Below are 20729 nucleotides of genomic sequence, written 5' to 3'. Positions count from 1 at the left end.
TTGTTATTTTTGTATTGGCAGTATATATATATATTTTTTTACATGTATATGAGAAATGTGTTGATGAATCTGCTTTGTCATAAAATGTTATATTTTTTTGTAATATGCAGCTATTTTATCAATCGGCAGAGGGCGCATTTTCGTGAGTGGATCGCAACTAAGCTGGACCCGTTGAACCTCCTTTCACCAAAGCGCCCCTCAGCGCATTGTTTCGCGGATCAGCTGTGAGTGGATCTAAAACCCCACCCAATGAGGAAGGAAAGAAGTGAAGCGAAGCAATACCGACCTCAGGAAAATACGAGGCTTCAAAGCGATTGTCATTCATTAAAGGCGTAAAGTCAAAACACCGCCGTTTATATTGCGATTTTTAAAGACCGAAAATTAAAGACCTTTGAGCGCCGCGGCGGTGAAGACAGCCAGTCAGCTGATATTTTGCTACCAGCTCCTAGCCGCTCTCTCAAGATGATAGCCCTCTTTAACAAGCTGTTGGACTGGTTCAAACAGCTATTTTGGAAGGAAGAGATGGAATTGACACTGGTCGGTCTGCAGTATTCGGGAAAGACAACCTTCGTGAACGTGATAGCGGTAATTTCGCTGTTTACTCGCTCTGTGTCTGTATGCGCCTTCATAAAACTACAGTCATTAGTGTGCACCGATTTACGACGGGAATAGACCGTGGTACAAAGTAGCGGTCCCGTGATTGAAACGCCACTCCACCCTTTAATTGCTACAGTGTCGCAGTACTATTTGTAATCAGGACATTTTCGACCTAGGCAGAAATGAATATGCTATATGTGTGTGGAGTGAAAAATGGTCGTATTTAATTGCAAATAGGACGGATGGTAGGCTATATTAATTGGCCTATTTGATTTATTGAGGGATGGAGACTGGCTGGCTATTTCATCATATGATGTGTTCGCTAGTAGTGATGACGACATCACAAGTGACGTCATAGTTTATGCTGTCGTGAAATACACGCATTACAACCTTGAAATGGGGCACTGTTATTTCATTGTACACCAGAGTTACACAACCTAGTGTTCCACACTGCAGGCTACACTTGGCTGCACAATATTTTATCTCTGACACCAGCCGTAGGCTAGATGACAGTTGGGCTGCTACATACATTAGCCTCAAATACATGCTTCCTCTTTGACTGTATGCATTGTATCACCCAGAGCCCTCATTTGTTACTACTTTATGACAACAACAGCCCTTCCACCTGCTCCATTCAGTGTGTGTCCTCATTTGACTCCTGTTGGCCTGATGAGGATTTGTGGGATTGTAGTGATATCATCTGCAGTGTGGTAGTAGGTTGATGGATGTATAATGGTTTGTCAATTCTACAGGTTTATGAATGGTATGTTGAATGAAGAGGAAATAATTATTACCCTATCTTTATTGTTAGAATTTGTGTTAATACTGTAGACGTGTGTGTGTGTGTTCACCCTTCTACCGGTGCTGATGAGTATTCCCTCTAAGAACACGTATAAAACCAGGCTGTGCAGAAGAAGGTCATCTGTGTATAAATTCACACCTTACAGTCAGAGCACATTAAATTCAACCTGGACATTTGTCACATGCACCGAATACAACCGGTGTAGGCCTTACAGTGAAATGCTTACTTACAAGCCCTTAACCAACAATGCAGTTTTAAGAAAAATAAGTGTTAAGTAAAAAATATATAAGTCAAAAAAGAAATTAAAGAGCAGCAGTAAAATAACAGTAGCGAGGCTATATATAGGGGGTACCGGTACAGAGTCAATGTGCGGGGGTACAGGTTAGTCGAGGTAATTGAGATAATATGTACATGTAGGTAGAGTTAAAGTGACTATGCATAGATAATAAACAGAGAGTAGCAGTGGTGTAAAATAGGGGGGTGGGGGTGGCAATGCAAATAGTCTGGGTAGCCATTTGATCAGCTGTTCAGGAGTCTTACGGCTTGGGGGTAGAAGCTGTTATGAAGCCTTTTGGACCTAGACTTGGTGCTCCGGTATCGTTTGCCGTACGGTAGCAGATAGAACAGTCTATGACTAGGGTGTCTGGAGTCTTTTGACAATCTTTAGAGCCTTCCTCTGACAGATGGCAGGAAGTTTGGCTCCAGTGATGTACTAGACCGTACGCCATGCCCTCTGTAGTGCCTTGCGGTCGGAGGCTGAGCAGTTGCCATGTCAGGCACTGATGCAACCAGTTAGTGCAGCTGTAGAACCTTTTGAGGACCTGAGGACCCATGTCAAATCTTTTCAGTCTCCTGAGGGGGAATAGGCTTTTACATGCCCTCTTCACAACTGTCTTGGTGTGTTTGGACCATGGTAGTTCGGTGATGTGCACACCAAGGAACTTGAAGCTCTCAGCCTGCTCCACAACAGCCATGTCGATGAGAAGGAGGGTGTGCTCGGTCCTCCTTCTCCTGTTGTCCACAATCATCTCCTTTGTCTTTATCACATTGAGGTAGAGGTTGTTATCCTGGCACCACACGGCCAGGTCTCTGACCTCCTAGGCTATCTTATCATTGTCGGTGACCTACCCTTACCACCTGGGGGTGGCCCGTCAGGAATTCCATGATCCAGTTGCAGAGGGAGGTGTTTAGTCCCAGGGTCCTTAGCTTAGTGATGAGTTTTGAGGGAACTATGGCGTTGAACGCTGAGCTGTAGTCAATGAATAGCATTCTCACATAGGTGTTCCTTTTGTCCAGGTGGGAAAGGGCAGTGTGGAGTGCAATAGAGATGGCATCATCTGTGGATCTGTGAGGCAGAATGCAAATTGGAGTGGGTCTAGGGTTTCTGGCATAATGGTGTTGTTGTGAGCCATGGCTACAGTTCATGCACTTCATGGCTACAGATGTTAGTGCTACGGGTCGGTAGTCATTTAGGCAGGTTGCCTTAGTGTTCTTGGCCACAGGGACTATGGTGGTCTGCTTGAAACATGTTGGTATTACAGACTCAGACAGGGACAGGTTGAAAATGTCAGTGAAGACACTTGCCAGTTGGTCAGCACATGCTGTAATTCATTTGGCCCTGCGGCCTTGTGAATGTTGTCCTGTTTTAAAGGTCTTACTCACATCAGCTATGGAGAGGGTGATCACACAGCCGTCTGGAACAGCTGATGCTCTCATGCATGCTTCAGTGTCGCTTGCCTCGAAGCGAGCATAGAATTATTTTAGCTCGTCTGGTGTGCTCGTGTCACTGGGTAGCTCGCGACTCTGCTTCCCTTTCTGGTCTATAAAAGTTTGCAAGCCCTGCCACATCCAACGAGCGTCGGAGCCGGTGTAGTACGATTCAATCTTAGTCCTTTGTTGACACTTTTCCTGTTTGATGGTTCATCGGAGAGCATAACCTTAAATAAAGGTTAAATAAATAAAAATAGTGGGATTTCTTATAAGTGTCCGGGTTAGAGTCCCGCTCCTTGAAAGCAGCAGCTTTACCCTTTAGCTCAGTGTGGATGTTGCCTGTAATCCATGGCTTCTGGTTGGGGTATGTACGTGCGATCAGTATGGGGACGACGTCATCAATGCACTTATTGATGAAGCCAGTGACTGATGTGGTGTAATCCCTAATGCCTTCGGAAGAATCCCGGAACATGTTCCAGTCTGTGCTAGCAAAACAGTCCTGTAGCTTAGCATCTACGTCATCTGACCACTTCTTTATTTACAGAGTCACTGGTGCTTCCTACTTTAGTTTTAGCTTGTAAGCAGGAATCAGGAGGATAAAATTATGGTCAGATTTGCCAAATGGAGGGCGAGGGAGATCTTTGTACGTGTCTCTGTGTCCGGAGTAAAGGTGTTCTAGAATTGTTTTTGTTCTCCTCAGGTTGCACATTTAACATGCTGGTAGAAATTAGGTAAAACTGATTTAAGTTTCCCTGCATTAAAGTCCCTGGCCACTAGGAGCGGCGCCTCTGGATGAACGTTTTCCTGTTTGCTTATGGCGGAATACAGCTCGTTGAGTGCGCTCTTAGTGCCAGCATTGGTTTGTGGTTGTAAATAGACAGCTATGAAAAATATAGATGAAAATTCTTGGTAAAGAGTGTGGTCTACAGCTTATTATGAGATACTCTACCTCAGGTGAGAAAATCCTTGATACTTCCTTAATATAAGATTTTATGCACCAGCTGTTGTTTACAAATGTACACAGACCGCCACCCCTTGTCTTATCGGAGGCAGCTGTTTTATCTTTTCGATGCAGTGTAAACCCTGCCAGCTGTATGTTATGCATGTTGTTGTTTAGCCACGACTCTGTGAAACATAAGATATTACAGTTCTTAATGTCCCGATGGTAGGATATACGTGATCTTAGCTCGTCTATTTTGTTATCCAATGATTGTACGTTGGCTCATAGGACTGACGGTAGAGGCAGATTACCACTCGCTGTTGGATCCTTACAAGGCACCCTGACCTACGTCCCCGAATGAGAGGGATTTGGGCCTTGTCTCAAGTAAATCCTTCTCATCTGACTCGTTAAAGAAAAAATCTTTGTCCACTACGAGGTGTGTAGTCGCTGTCCTGATATCCAGAAGCTCTTTTTGGTCATAACAGACGGTGGCAGAAACATTATGTACAAAATAACACGCAAAAACACACACAATAGCACAATTGCCTTAGGAGCCCGTAAACCGGCAGCCATCTCCTCCGGTGCCATTCTTGCATCTACCTGCTCCAGCTGAGCCCAATCGCCCAGCCACATTCCCAGACCATGCCTCAGACTCTGCCCTTGCTCCCAGCCCAACCCCAGACCCTGCACTTGTTCCAGCATCACCTGAGCCCAATCCCCATCCTCATCCATTACCCAGCCCCTGCTCCATCCACAGCCCCAGGTCCAGCCCATCCCCAGCCTCATCCCATCATCTGGCCTCATCCCATTACCCAGCCTCGTCCAATTACCCAGCCCCATCACCACCCCCAGGCCCACTGTTTAGTTCATGGCTTTCAAACTTACTGTCTGCGGGGCCATATCCGTCTGGTTTCACAGACCGTCCAATACCCAAGTTACGGATCCTTATGGTGTATCTGTTTAGCTGCCACAGGTGGCAGTGAGTGGGGTTGTTCTGTCTTGTTGTTTGAGAATGCTCTGGATCTGGTCTTGGCTCCCTACTGAGTGCTAGACAGGGATTTGGGAAGACGGTGGCATAGAGACTCGTCCTTGTTTGTCAGATCCTCCCATCTGGGCCTTTTGTGGTCTCATCCGTCTCATAACAGTCCCATTGAGCGGCAGTTAAGTGTCCTTTAAGTCTGCTTTTATTACACAACTGAAGGCCCAGAGGTGGACTTAGCCATACACTGGGCAGTAGGCAGAGGTAGTAGGTGGCTGCAGTATGACCACTTAGTGAGAATGTGTATCTTTAAATGCGTAAACATTTTGGGATGACATGTTCAGATTGAGATGTGATGTATAGAGTAGAAATGGTGTTCGGTTCCACTTAATAGAGAGGGGACCATATCAATTCTAGACATTACATTTCTATTTCCAGGTTGTTGTGAAAGCATTGAAGCAAGCTCCCACTCATGCTCAGAAATCCAAGTACAGATATGTTGGCTCTGCTATAGGCTATGTGTTTCTGGTTAATTCAGATGGGGTAGATGAGGTGACATACCCCCAAGTAAAGCATGTGAGACTGAGGTCCAGTGATCTCAGCTATATAAATGCAATATAGTATAGCTAGGTGCCTGAGTCTTTCCGGAGCATGTGACCTGACCAGGGAAAACTATAGGCACCGTTTCCTAGTTAGACTCAGGTCACATGGTCAGGAAACTCTGGACCCTTATTATATCATCATATCCAGACAATGACATCTTACTTAACAGTGAGTTTCATGGGATGTTGATACCATGTTGTGAGGACAATGGCCCTACTTGACAGTGTTCTCCTGAGGATCAGAGGGATACTCTGGGATGCTCTTGGATACTCTGGGATATTAAGGTCAGATGTTGTTCAGTGGTTATAAAGGTGATACAAAGGCCTCACTTATTTCCTCCCGAGATAATGAGGTCACTCCATAATCTAATCAATAGGTTGGCTGTAGGCTAATCCTGTTGACCTTCTACATAGGACTTTGAGTTTATACAGTGGGCCAAAAAGTATTTAGTCAGCCACCAATTGTGCAAGTTCTCCCACTTAAAAAGACGAGAGAGGCCTGTAATTTTCATCATAGGTACACTTCAACTATGACAGTCAAAATGAGAAAAAAATCCAGAAAATCACATTGTAGGATTTTTAATGAATTGATTTGCAAATTATGGTGAAAAATAAGTATTTGGTCAAATGGAATTATATATATTTTTTTACAAAAAAATGAATACATTCTAAAATAGTTTCCCAACCCTGTTTGTAAGCTTTTAAATGATATCAAACTCAATGTATCTTTTCCAGTAATGAAGACATGGATGTCTCATGGTATGGTGGGGTATTGCCAATGGGGCCAACTTTGAGCCATTCTCCTGAATGTTTTGGCATTCAGGTCCCAAAAGTAACTTTCTGACCTCTTCTTCCATGAGGTAACATTTAAATCTAATGGGATGCTGTCAAAAAGTGATTGAATTGAAATGGATTTACAGTTCTTTGGTATTAAAGTGTCGGTGTGTCTGGCTGAAATATAGTTCCTGGTTACATTGCTCCACCAGTGCTTTAGCCTTGTCTGAAACACCTCCAAATAAAATCCAATTTTATTGGTCACATACACATATTTAGCAGATGTTATTGGTCACATACACATATTTAGCAGATGTTATTGGTCACATAGACATATTTAGCAGATGTTATTGGTCACATAGACATATTTAACAGATGTTATTGGTCACATAGACATATTTAACAGATGTTATTGGTCACATAGACATATTTAACAGATGTTATTGGTCACATAGACATATTTAACAGATGTTATTGCAGATGTAGTGAAATGCTTGTGTTCCTAGCTCCAACAATGTAGTAGTATCTAACAGTTCACAACAATACACACATCTAAAAGTAAAATAATGGAATTAAGAAATATATACGATCAGGACAACATGATCAGGGCAACACATCGCCTCGGGAGGAAGGAAATTGAGCTAGGAGCAGGCCCTATATTAAGAAAGTGTCATATTTATGTCAAGTAGAGATATGGCCTTGTGCTGTATAGGGTAGCAGTGTCCTACTTGTGCTTAGTATACTGCTTTAACCTTGCCTCAAGAGAACTGACTTAGAAAATGAAGTGCATCAGGTGATGGTGTGGAATAACCTGTTTTGTAATTTTAGCCCAAGGACAACAGCAACGGAGGCGTTTTCGAGTTGTTCATTTAATAGGAAGCAGCGGCAATGGCTGCACATGATGCTCTCAACTTGAAAAGATTGTTCATCACAGACAGTAGAGTAACAGGATTTTGACAGCACAAGACGAAGGCTTTCTTCTTGAGTTAACCTACAAGTGCCTCAAATGGAGTCACACAGGAAGGTTTATATTGTAAACTAATTTATAATTGGAGATTAGATGGACATTACCACTGCATATATTGGAACATTTCCATATTTTCCTCATCAGATAAACTAAACCCATTGTTTTCCTAAAAGGTTACTGTTAGTACTGCTGTCTAGACTGACCTCTAGTGTCAGCGCTCTGCAGATTAATGACTAGTCAGAAATGTCAGCTCCAGGGAGAAGTTTCCCCTAGATACAGATCTAGGTTCAGCTTCCGCTCCCCCAATTCTAACCTTAACCATTAGTAGGGATTGGGGAAAATGCTAAACTGACCCAAGACCAGTGTCTGGGGACAACTTCACCCTGCACCAAAAGTCAACCTTTGAAAGCCCCAACAACACTGTGATCTAGGCAGACACAGTGACACCTAGCATGAGACATCAACCAGGAATTTGACTTATTGTTTAAGCGTGGAACCTGTAGGATATTTCAGTGACTTTTTGTCAGCTTACTCTGAAACAACTCTCTCTCTTCTGTTTAAAGAAAAACCTATTGAATATGTTATTGGTATTACTACCTCATTTGACAATGTTAGCTTCTCTTTATTATAGTCTAGAAAGTTAGGACTATTGCAGTGTATATATCAAAGGTAGCTAGATAACTCATTGATCCTGCTTCATGAAATGTGCTACCACCTTGCTTTCAGAGTGACACACAATGTACATATCCACACATGTACATATATTAAGGCCTGAGTGTGTACAGTACAGGAACCTTATTTCTGTGTCTTTACACACCTCTCTGCATGTATCTTATGCTGTAGTCTGGTGAGTGTGGTGAAGGTGCTGCTGGTTGTCGGGATCAGGTGACTTGTGGTCATGTGTCAGACTTCCACATAATTAGTGACTCACTGTTATGATTAATGTGTTTGTTATTCTACTGAACAGTTTATCTACCCCCCCCCCCCCCCTACCCTTCCTTCCCTCCCTCCAGTCAGGACAGTTCAGTGAGGACATGATTCCTACAGTGGGCTTCAACATGAGGAAGATCACCAAGGGCAACGTCACCATTAAGGTCAGAGCAACAGACTTGATAATTACCCTTGGTACTAATGCTGATAGTATTACTGATCGTTTGTGTTTGTACGACTACCTTTTTGAGACTGAAGTGGTGTTTGTGTGTGTTCTGTTGTTCTCCAGCTGTGGGATATTGGGGGTCAGCCTCGATTCCGGAGCATGTGGGAAAGATACTGCCGAGGTGTCAGTGTCATTGTGTAAGTACACACACTAGGGCTGGGAATTGCCAGAGACCTCACGACACAATATTATCACAACACTTAGGTGCCGATAAGATATGTATTGCAATTCTCACGATTCTATATGTATTGTGATCCGATACTGTAATTTTGTTGTGATTCGATGTTCCAAACATATTGTTCACCATGTGCCTCTCTCGCTCTCTCTCTCAGTTACATGGTAGATGCTGCAGACCCAGAGAAGATTGAGGCCTCGAAGAACGAACTACACAACCTCCTAGACAAACCCCAGCTACAGGGGATCCCAGTGAGTATGGAAGAGGGCGATATGAGTGAAGGTATTATAAAGGTATTGGGCATCAGAAGCTCACCCTGAGCAGACTCATAGTGGCATCTGTCACGTACCTAACAACACCCCCCTCTCTCTGTAGCCCAGACATGAATAATGAATGTGTGTCTGAGTGATGTGGGCCTGATTTATCGAACCAAAGGGAGGGATAGATGGAGAGGGAGGAAGAGACAGACAGACAGAAAGAGAAGGGAGGGAAAGTTTGATGGTAAGTGAGATATAAGTCGAGGGGGAGTAAGGAGGGAGAGAAAGAGAGGTTTAAGAGAGACAGGGGAGAGAGGAATGGAGGGAGAGCGAAACAGTGGGCGGTGCTTGAGCATTGCAGATGCTTCTAGTTTTACTAGCATCTCCAAGGCTAGTGCTGTAGCATTGCAGGAGAGATAGAGGGATTGAGGGAGGGAGGGAGGGACGGACAGACAGAGGGAGGGGAGTGTGTGTCTGTCTGGGTCCAGACGTGTATTGACTGGGGGGGGAGATCATTAGCAGGCCTGGGCAGTGCAGTGAGATCCATACAGGATGATCCTCAGAGTAACGTTAGGGGAGAGAAGGTTTCCTCCTTACATCTCTTAACATATCACTGCTCTCATTGCGATGATGATAGGGGCCTAAAAGACAGGGAATGGATGGCAGGAGTAGCATTAACACACTGTCACCCTAACTACAGATGCTACAGCTGACCAGTGGGAAGACATGTTTATTTAAAGCAGTGGAGTGTGGCTGTCAACCATTTTTAAATGAGAGGAAGAAGATGAATAACAGTTTGTCTGGCTAGCTAGCTACTCCCCCATTCACAACAATTCTCACAAAATGCCTTTTATTTCTCCACTCTAGCAGATATTGGCTTTCAACAGTAATGATCAGCTCTAGTTAGTGTGTTGTAAAGCCTGTGGAATGTAAAGTTGAAATGGAATGGGTTTGCAGGAGAAAAGCCTAAAGGCAGGTGCATTGGCAAAGAAAACACTCATGTGGTTTCCCTTGAATTCTCTCAGGTACTGGTTTTAGGGAACAAAAGAGATGTTCCAGGTGCCTTGGATGAGAAGGAGCTGATTGAGAGGATGTGAGTATCGGAGCTGTGACATTTCCTTTTGTAAATGAAGCTTACTATGTGTGTGAAGTTTTCTTCTCTCTAACACTATCCTCTCTGCCTAACCTAGGAACCTGTCAGCCATCCAGGACAGAGAGATCTGCTGTTACTCTATCTCCTGCAAGGAAAAAGACAACATTGGTGAGAAAACAAATGGTTGATTCAAAACGACCTAATTATCTGATAAGGACTTTTTGTTTCTTTGGAGTATTTGAAACAAATGGACTTTCTATCCTCTGGCAGACATCACACTACAGTGGCTGATCCAGCATTCCAGAACCAGGAAGACAACAACATGAGGGCTCAACTCACTGGACGACCCCTCTCCCCTTCCTCTGCCCTAAGACCAATCGTACCCCTCCTTCTTGCCTCCTCTTCTCTTCCCTTCTCTTATCACCCTGGTTCCATTTCTAGCCCCTTCCTTTATCTCGTACACCTTTGGGTGTTAACAGATCTGACAGGATTGGATAGGTGTGAGAAATATGTCAGAATATGGACCCAGCGTCACAATGCTTATACAAATCAAATGTATACATATCTAATCTTCTCGGATCTGTGAACATGGAATAGATAGAGACTAGGAGAAGGGGCTGTCCTCTCATCCTCAGCTCTCCTTTCTTCTTACCCATCTGAGATCCCTATATTTTACTCTTTAAAAACAGCCCTTCTTCCTCTCTCTACCTGATTCCATTCTTGTAAAGAGTGTGTGAAAAATTATGATTTGCACTGTTTAAATGGTTTTGTTTTCTACCTATATGCATTTTTTACACCATGTACTTCAGACTGAACAAAGTGGACTCCGAGCAACTCTTGTTTTCGTTGACTGTTATAGATTTGTTTCTTTTTTAAAAAATGTATATGTACTATACTTGTACAGTGTGGATCTGATTTTGATGAGGTTCTGGTCAAGGAGGTAATCTATTTTCTCTTGCTTAAATGAATCATGTGTTGTTCAAAGTGCAAACTACTCACACACACACTCACTCATTCTGCCTACTAACCTGCATCTTCACAGCTGTTCCCATAGCAACATGGTGGCCATTTTGTCTTTCTACTGGATCAGGTGACAAGCTCTGACCAATGATTTGATATTTTATCAAACACAATTATTTCTAATTTCTTTTGCATGTTACCTAACTGAAAGGAAATGCATTCCTCTTCAATAGGAAGGATGTATACATTTAATACAGAGGTCAGCTCACAAGTTTACAAGACATCAAAGAGAATTGTTCCATACTGATGCAACAGAACTCAATAATGTTTTATACATGTTCGATATCCTTGACAATAAGTAAAACAATTTGATGGTCATCTTATCCAAACAAACATATTATTCACCTTGATGCTGCTCTATTTGAACATATTTTCTCATATCACAGTCAGTCTGTTTTGCGTTTGGAATTGAAACAATGTAATATACGATTTATATCGTGTTATTTGGGGTAGTTTTAGACCCTGATTTGAGTTGTACATATTTTTATCATCAATATCAGTTTAAACTATAATTGCAACCGTTTACTTGAACCTTCCTTTAGAGGCCTACATGACCCTGTCAAACAGTCATGTTTGCTTATGGCAACTGATGGATTTGGAGAGGTTTGATGGAGGGGTCAAGTAAAGTGTAACAATTGCAACCTTGAAAGAGTTTCTCCGATAATTTAGCTAGCTATTCCTAATGTTATTTAACAATATTTGAAGATGGCAACTGCAGCTACTTGGCTATTTTTATGTCACCTGACATTAGCATGCATTGACATTCACAAGCTTTTCTGTCTGACATGTATGTTACTAACAAACACATGTCCATGAATGTTAATGAATGCTATGTGCCATCTCATATAACAATGTTTAATATTCATAAGGAAATATTTATGAACTATTTTAGTGTTAGGTTTTCTTTGTTTTTATGTTTTGAACATGAAACCATGAAAAAAGATTCAATACTAAAATCATGTTCTAAACATACCTCATGGAGCACAGAAATGATGTAAAGCACACAATAACCAACTTGTTTTTTGTTGTTTTCAACAGGTTTTGTCTGATAATTCACTCTAAATATGAATCAAGCCGTTGGCTCCTCTACAGTTTCTCCCTGTTGGATTTTGAGCTCAGCCTTTAATGTAGTGTCATGCAGTTGTAGGGTGCTTCCCAGTAGTCTACCGTGGCTTCCTCTTCTTTGAATCCTTTCCTCCTTTCCTTCATCCGCACAGACATGACAGAACTAGACTGGTGAAAAAAAAGAATCCATCCATATCGCTTTCACACATGCTGCCTTTTCATATCAGTGCAGATGAAGGAAAGGAGATTAGTAGACGAAGCCCCTTCAGAATATTGAGATGCAACCTCCTAGTCCCATCATTCATTTCAACACCACTCCATTGACTTATTGCCAGTTTAAGGTTGCTATTTGTTATTTTAAGTTGAATGTTTGTACCTGACATAATGTACAATGAGTGAATTGGCTTGAAGCCCTCAAAGTAAAAAACGGTCTTGTCTCTAAAATAAAGTGAAAGGTGTAATTTGTTCCACAATGCACCTGCCATGCTACCCTGCCGCTACAGTAACAGACAGTGATGTGTTATTGGTTGACAGTGAAGGACCAGCTTTGTCTTATTCCTCTGCCTAAAAACAGGAGTTTCTTGCCTAATACTGAACAGGCCTGGGCCCAGTTTCCCAATAGTGATGGAATTTAGGCTTACAAGTGTTTTAATGATGCATCTTTCTTACAACGGCTAAACACTTCGCTGAGAGAATGGTTGCTAAGTCCATGGTTGGAGCATGTGTCGATACAGATAGGATCAAAAGAAGATAGCACTGCTCTCGGATCAGCTTCCTCCATTCAAATATTACCTTGACATTAGAATTATTTCACAATACTGATGACGAATCAGCTCCAAGAGAGATATTACCACCTACGGCTGCAAACATTGATGCGGCTAATGCTTAGGCTACTCAATACAAATTAATTATGTACATAAGTTTACATATGAAATATACTGAACAAAAATATAATATATAATATAAATGCACCATGTAAAGTGTTGGTCACATGTTTCATGAGCTGAAATAAAATATCCCAGAAATGTTCCATACAGTATGCACAAAAATCTGATTTCTCTCAGGTTCTGTGTACAAATTTGTTTACATCCCTGTTGGTGAGCATATCTCCTTTGCTGAGATAATCCATCCACCTTACAGGTGTGGCATATCAAGACGCTGATTAAACAGCATGATCATTACACAGGTGCACCTTGTACTGGGGACAATAAAAGCACACTAAAATGGGCAGTTTTGTCACACAACACAATGCCACAGATGTCTCAAGTTTTGAGGGAGTGTGCAATTTGCATGGTGACTGCAGGAATGTCCGCAAGAGCTGTTGACAGAAATGTATTGTTCATTTCTCTTCCATAAGCTACCTCCAATGTCATTTTAGAGAATTTTGCAGTACGTCCAACTGGCCTCACAACAGTAAACCACGTGTAACCCCATCCAGGACTTTTTGGGTGCTTGCTGTCCTCACCAGGGTCTTGACTGCAGTTCAGCATCCCCTTCGATGGCCACTGGCACGCTGGAGAAGGGTGCTCTTCACAGATGAATCCCGGTTTCAAGCGTACTGAGCAGATGGCAGACAGTGTGTATGGCGTCATTTGGGCGAGCGGTTTGCTGATGTCAATGTTGTGAACAGAATGCCCCATGGAGAGGTTATGGTATGGACGGGCATAATCTATGGTCAACGAACACAATTGCATTTTATCGATGGCAATTTTAATGCACAGAGATACCTTGACAAGATCCTGAGGCCCATTGTTGTGCTGTTCATCCGCCGCCATCACATCATGTTTCAGCATGATAATGCACAGCCCCATGTTCCAAGGATCTGTACACAATTCCTGGAAGCTGAAAATGTCTCAGTTTTTCCTTGGCCTGCATACTCACCAGACATGTCACCCATTGACCAATTTTGGGATGCTCTGGATTTTGTGTACGACAGTGTGTTCCAATTCCCGCCAATATCCAGTAACTTCACACAGTCACTGAAAGGAGTGGGACAACATTTCACAGGCCACAATCAAATTGTGTTGTATGAGGCAAATGGTGATCCATAACCCTACCTTTTGTTAAGGTATCTGTGACTAACAGATTCATATCTGTATTAACAGTAATGTGAAATTCATAGATTAGGGCCTAATGAATTTATTGCAATTTTATATGTCGCTTGTTTCTATTAATTGAAAAGCCATTGGCAACTTTGTATTTTTAGTTACCGTTGTTCTGAAGTTATCGGCAGTCACAGAGAAACGGATCAACCATCTGATTCTATGTTTAGCATAGATCTTCTGTACATAAAGTGACGTGGGAGGGCACAACAACCAACTACAACGTTAATAATGATGCTTTTGGGAAACATCTCAGAGATTTAACGACGCTCCTATGAATGTTCTAACGATGAAATTTGCCGTAAGATGCTTTTGTGAAACAGGGCTCTGGTTGTGTTGGGTTTTATTCAGGTTTGGGGTCAATTCCATTTCAATTTAGGAAGTTAACCAACATCCAATTCCAAATTGTACTAATTGAAAAGCATTGTGGAGAATTGGAATATGAATTTCAGTGTATTTCCTAAATTGTCTGGAATTAAAATGGAATTGACCCCAACCCTATCATTACTGTCTACTGGAATTAACTCTGCCTATTCTGTATTTTAAAAAATAATACAATTAAGTTTAATACACCTGACTGCTTTTGGGGAGAGTATGCATATTTCTCATGAATTGGAATCTGTACTAATAAACATGTATTAAGTGTTTTTAATAGTTTCAGATGGGATCTTGTAAATAGCCACTTTCATAGGGATAGGGGACAGTATTTTCACGTCCGGATGAAAAGCGTGCCCAAAGTAAACTGCCTGTTACTCAGGCCCAGAAGCTAGGATATGCATATGCAGATTTGGATAGAAAACACTCTAAAGTTTCTAAAACCGTTAAAATAATGTCTGTGAGTATAACAGAACTGATTTGGCAGACCCCGAGGACAAACCATCCAGGCGGAAGAAAAATTGAGGTCATAGTATTTCCCATGAGATTTCTATTGAAAGCCCTATTTAATAGGATCCTGGTTGCAGGTCCTATGGCTTCCACTAGATGTCAACAGTCTTTAAAAATGGGTTGATGTTTTTCTTTTGAGAAATGAAGAAGTATGGCTGTTCTTTGTAAGTGTCACTCCAGATGGATTCTACTGTTTGGTGCGTGTGAACTGGAACGCTCTTCACGTTGTTTTTTTGTATTGGAAACAGTTTATCCCGTCTTAAATTTGATAAATTATTTACGTTTTAGGACACCTTAGGTTGGATTTGGAACGTTGTTTGAAATGTTTGGACCAAGTTTACAGGTAGCGTATTAGATACTTTGTAGTCGTTGGGCGAGTTGGAACCGGTGTATTTCTGAATCAAACGCGCCAAAAAAAATGACATTTTGGGGATATAAAGAAGGACGTTATTGAACAAAATTAGTATTTGTGATGTTTCTGGGACATTTTGGAGTGCCAACAGAAGAAGCTCTTCAAAGGTAGGGCATTTATTATATCGTTTTGTGTCGCCACCTGATTTTCATGTGTTTGTATGCGGGGCGCTGTCCTCAGATAATCGCATGGGCTGCTTTTGCCGTAAAGCCTTTTTGAAATCTGACACTGCAGCTGGATTAACAAGAAGTGAAGCTTTACTTTGATGTATTACACTTACATTTTCAGTTATCTTGAATATTGATATTTCTGCAGTTTGAATTTGGCGCTCTGCAATTTCACTGGATGTTGTCAAATCGATCCCGCTAAAGGGATTGGCGCACGAAGGGATCACTAACAGGTTAAACTAAAACAACTCTCCTGAATATCAGGCCTGATGAATATGATCATTCTTTTAATGTAAACATACAACCACTTTTCTTACAGCAGCTCCCTGGAACCACATCAATATGTTGTGATAGATGTTATGTCATCATTATGACATTATTACAAAGGCATTGTGATTAAGTGTATGCCATTTTTAGTAGGAAAGATGATGGGTTGTCTGTGTCTGTCTTATGTGAGTGAACTTGTGATTTTTGATGAGTGGATGGGTTATCTTTAGTACATCTGAAATACTGCTGCCATTGAGAAGCTTAAAACTGTTTGTTTCCTCTCTCTCTTTCTTAATACATAATATACATAATATAAATGAAACCAAACTGACCAATTCCCAAATAAAAGACCAATAAGGCTACATTAAAACATTGAATATATCATCTCATATTGTTACATAAACTCAGCAAAAAAAATGAATGTCTTCTCACTATCAACTGTGTTTATTGTTAGCAAACTTAACGTGCAAATATTTGTATGAACATAACAAGATTCAACAACTGAGACATAAACTGAACAAGTTCCACAGACATGTGACTAACAGAAATTTAATAATGTGTCCCTGAACAAAGGGGGGGGGGGGGGGGGTCCAAATCAAAAGTAACAGTCAGTATCTGGTGTGGCCACCAGCTGCATTAGGTACTGCAGTGCATCTCCTCCTTATGGACTGCACCAGATTTGCCAGTTCTTGCTGTGAGATGTTACCCCACTTCTCCACCAAGGCACCTGCAAGTTCCTTGACATTTCTGAGGGGAATGGCCCTAGCCCTCACACTCCGATCCAACAGGTCCCAGACGTGCTCAATGGGATTGAGATCTGGGCTCTCCGCTGGCCATGGCAGAACACTGACATTCCTGTCTTGCAGGAAATCAAGCACCGAACGAGCAGTATGGCTGGTGGCATTGTCATGCTGGAGGATGAGCCTGCAGGAAGGGTACCACATGAGGGAGGAGGATGTTTTCCCTGTAACGCACAGCATTGAGATTGCCTGCAATGACAACAAGCTCAGTCCGATGATGCGGTGACACACCGCCCCAGACCATGACGGACCCTCCACCTCCAAATCGATCCCGCTCCAGAGTACAGGCCTAAGCATAACACTCATTCCTTCGACAATAAACGCGAATCCAACATCACCCACGGTGAGACAAAACTGCGACTCGTCAGTGAAGAGTACTTTTTGCCAGTCCTGTCTGGTCCAATGGCAGTAAGTTTGTGCCCATAGGCGACGTTGTTGCTGGTGATGTCTGGGGAGGACCTGACTTACAACAGGCCTACAAGCCCTCAGTCCAGCCTCTCTCAGCCTATTGCAGACAGTCTGAGCACTGATGGAGGGATTGTGCATTCCTGGCATAACTCAATCAGTTGTTGTTGCTATGCTGTACCTGTCCCGCAGGTGTGATGTTCAGATGTACCGATCCTGTGCATGTGTTGTAACACGTGGTCTGCCACTGCGAGGACGATCAGCTGTCCGCCCTGTCTCCCTGTAGCGCTGTCTTAGGCATCTCACAGTATGGACATTGCAATTTATTGCCCTGGCCACATCTGCAGTCCTCACGACTCCTTGCAGCATGCCTAAGGCACGTTCACACAGATGAGCAGGGACCCTGGGCATCTTTCTTTTGATGTTTTTCAGAGTCAGTAGAAAGGCCTCTTTAGTGTCCTAAGTTTTCATAACTGTGACCTTAATTGCCTACCGTCTGTAAGCTATTAGTGTCTTACAATGAGAATCTGTGAAGTTATTTGGATTTTTACGAATGATCTTTGAAAGACAGGGTCCTGAAAAAGGGACGTTTCTTTTTTTGCTGAGTTTATAAAAATATTTACATCATGGTTCATGAATGTCTCTGCAACATCAGTAAACTACAATAAATCTTGTGAACCACGGTAAACCAATCTTTACTCCATGCTCCCAGCATAAAGAGGAGATAGTGACCAAGCCATGAGGTCAAAGGAATTGTCCGTAGAGCTCCGAGACAGGATTGTGTCGATGCACAGATCTGGGGAAGGGTACCCAAAAATCATGCAGCATTGAAGGTCCCCAAGAACACAGTGGCCATCATCATTCTTAAATGTAAGCTCGGTCAAACTGAGCAATAAGGGGAGAAGGGCCTGGGTCAGGGAGGTTATCAGGAACCTGATTGTCACTCTGACAGAGCTCCAGAGTTCCTCTGTGGAGATGGGTGAACCTTCCAGATGGACCACCATCTCTGCAGCACTCCACCAATCAGGCCTTTATGGTAGAGTGGAAAGACGGAAGCCACTCCTCAGTAAAAGGCACATGACATCCCACTTTGAGTTTGCCAAAAGGCACCTAAAGGACTCTCAGACTCTGAGAAACAGGATTCTCTGGTCTGCTGAAAACAAGATTGAACTCTTTGGCCTGAATTTTTTATTGAATTTTATTTAACTAGGCAAGTCAGTTAAGAATAAATTCTAGGAACAGTGGGTTAACTGGCAGACCGACAGATTTGTACCTTGTCAGCTCGCGGGTTTGAACTTGCAACCTTCTGGTTACTGGTCCAACGCTCTAACCACTAGGCTGCCCTGCCACCCCAATGCCAAGTGTCACATCTGGAGGAAACCTGTCACCATCCCTACAGTGAAGCAAGCTGGTGGCATCGTCATCCTATGGGGATGTTTTTCATCGGCAGGGACTGGGAGACTAGTCAAGATCGAGGGAAAGATGAACGGAGCAAAGTACAGAGATCCTTGATGAAAACCTGCTCCAGAGCGCTCATGACCTCAGACTGGGGCGAAGGTTCACCTTCCAACAGGAATATGACCCTAAGCACACAGCCAAGACAACGCAGGAGTTGCTTCGGGATAAGTCTCTGAATGTCCTTGAGTGGCCCAGCCAGAGCCCGGACTTGAACCCGATCAAACATCTCTGGAGAGGCCTGAAAATAGCTGTGCCGCGAAACTCCCCATCCAACCTGACAGAGCTTGAGAGGATCTGCAGAGAAGAATGGGAGTAACTCCAATATTGGGCCAATATTGTAGTGTCATACCCAAGAAGACCCAAGGCTGTAATTGCTGCCAAAGGTGCTTCAACAAAGTAAAGGGTCTGAATACGTAATAATGTAAATGTGATATTTCCGTTTTTTATTTGTAATACATTTGCTTTGCTTTGTTTTTGCTTTGTCCTTATAGGGGAGTGGGTGTGTAGATTGATGAGGGGGGAAATGATTTAATAAATTATAGAATAAGGCTTTAACGTAACAAAATGTAGAAAATGTCAAGGGGTCTGAATACTTTCCCGAATGCACTGTATATTCCACAATTTGATGACATCACTGAACTGTTCTTTGAAAATTGTTGATGTGGTCAGCATGGTCGGACAAAACACAAACTCTAGGTTTCTCTGAGGACACGAGTGACTTTACCTAAATGTCTGTCTGTCTGTCTGTCTGTCTGTCTGTCTGTCTGTCTGTCTGTCTGTCTGTCTTTGTCTGCTACTCTGTATATGTTGCTATTTGGGATATGTTCCGCATTGCGTCCAACAACAACATTGATGAATACGCTGATTCGGGGAGCGAGTTCATTAGGAAGTGCATTGATGATGTTATACCCACAGCAACGATTAAAACATTCCCAAACCAGAAACCGTGGATTTATGGCAGCATTCGCGCGAAACTGAAAGGACAAGAGGAATACCTATGTGAGAATGCTGTTCATCGACTACAGCTCAGCATTTAACACCATAGTACCCTCCAAACTCGTCATCAAGCTCGAGACCCTGGGTGTCGACCACGCCCTGTGCAACTGGGTACTGGACTTCCTGACGGGCCGCCCCCATGTGGTGAGGGTAGGTAACAACATCTCCACCCCGCTGATCCTCAACACTGGGGCCCACAAGGGTGCGTTCTGAGCCCTCTCCTGTACTCCCTGTTCACCCACGACTGCGTGGCCATGCACGCCTCCAACTCAATCATCAAGTTTGCGGACGACACTACAGTGGTAGGCTTGATTACCAACAACGACGAGACGGCCTACAGGGAGGAGGTGAGGGCCCTCGGAGTGTGGTGTCAGGAAAATAACCTCACACTCAACGTCAACAAAACAAAGGAGATGATTGTGGACTTCAGGAAACAGCAGAGGGAGCACCCCCCTATCCACATTGACGGGACAGTAGTGGAGAGGGAGGTTTGAGAACACTACAACGCCACGGGGTGAGCTAAGCAAGGAGATGGTGAAAGGTTCCCCGTTGCCACCCAGAACTCCAGTGAGATGGATGGAGGAACACCAGACTATCCTTGAGAGGCTCATCCACAGACTATTGAATCCACCTCTACTAGCCTATTCCGACTTCGTCTAAACCTTCCCACTCCACACTGACGCCTCAGAACAAGATCTTAGAGCTGTTCTTCACCAACGACAGAATGGGAAGCTCAGAGTTGTCGGGTATGTTTCAAGAACTCTCACGCCTGAGGAGAAGAACTACCACCTTCACTCTGGCAAACTTGAGTTCCTTGCATTGAAGTGGGCTGTGTGTGAGAAGTCCAAAGACTACATCTTCTATGCTCCACATTTCACCATCTACATGGACAACAACATCCTGACATGCAGTTGAAGTCAGAAGTTTACATAAACTTAGGTTGGAGTCATTAAAACTTGTTTTCAACCAATCCACACATTTCTTGTTAACAAACTATAGTTTTGTCAAGTCGGTTAGGACATCTACTGTGTGCATGACACAAGTAATTTTTCCAACAATTGTTTACAGACAGATTATTTCACTTATGACTGTATCACAAT

General features: G+C 42.9%; 1 protein-coding gene across 1 annotated transcript; it reads left to right on the top strand.

Annotated features, from left to right (window-relative positions):
• The first annotated feature begins 117 nt into the window (after positions 1-117).
• Positions 118-12585, top strand: LOC110528372 (ADP-ribosylation factor-like protein 8A). The gene is made up of 7 exons (XM_021610393.3): positions 118-585; positions 8385-8465; positions 8591-8664; positions 8860-8953; positions 9985-10052; positions 10150-10220; positions 10323-12585. The coding sequence occupies exons 1-7, from the start codon at positions 463-465 to the stop codon at positions 10376-10378; spliced, it is 567 nt and encodes a 188-aa protein (XP_021466068.1). The 5' UTR covers positions 118-462; the 3' UTR covers positions 10379-12585.
• The last annotated feature ends 8144 nt before the right edge of the window (positions 12586-20729 follow it).

The sequence above is a fragment of the Oncorhynchus mykiss genome, chromosome 7 (assembly GCF_057628025.1).
Source record: "Oncorhynchus mykiss isolate SJ-2025 chromosome 7, ASM5762802v1, whole genome shotgun sequence".
NCBI classification, from domain to species: domain Eukaryota; kingdom Metazoa; phylum Chordata; class Actinopteri; order Salmoniformes; family Salmonidae; genus Oncorhynchus; species Oncorhynchus mykiss.
Note: the sequence above shows the minus strand (reverse complement) of the source record. Positions and strands in the feature narration are given on the sequence as shown.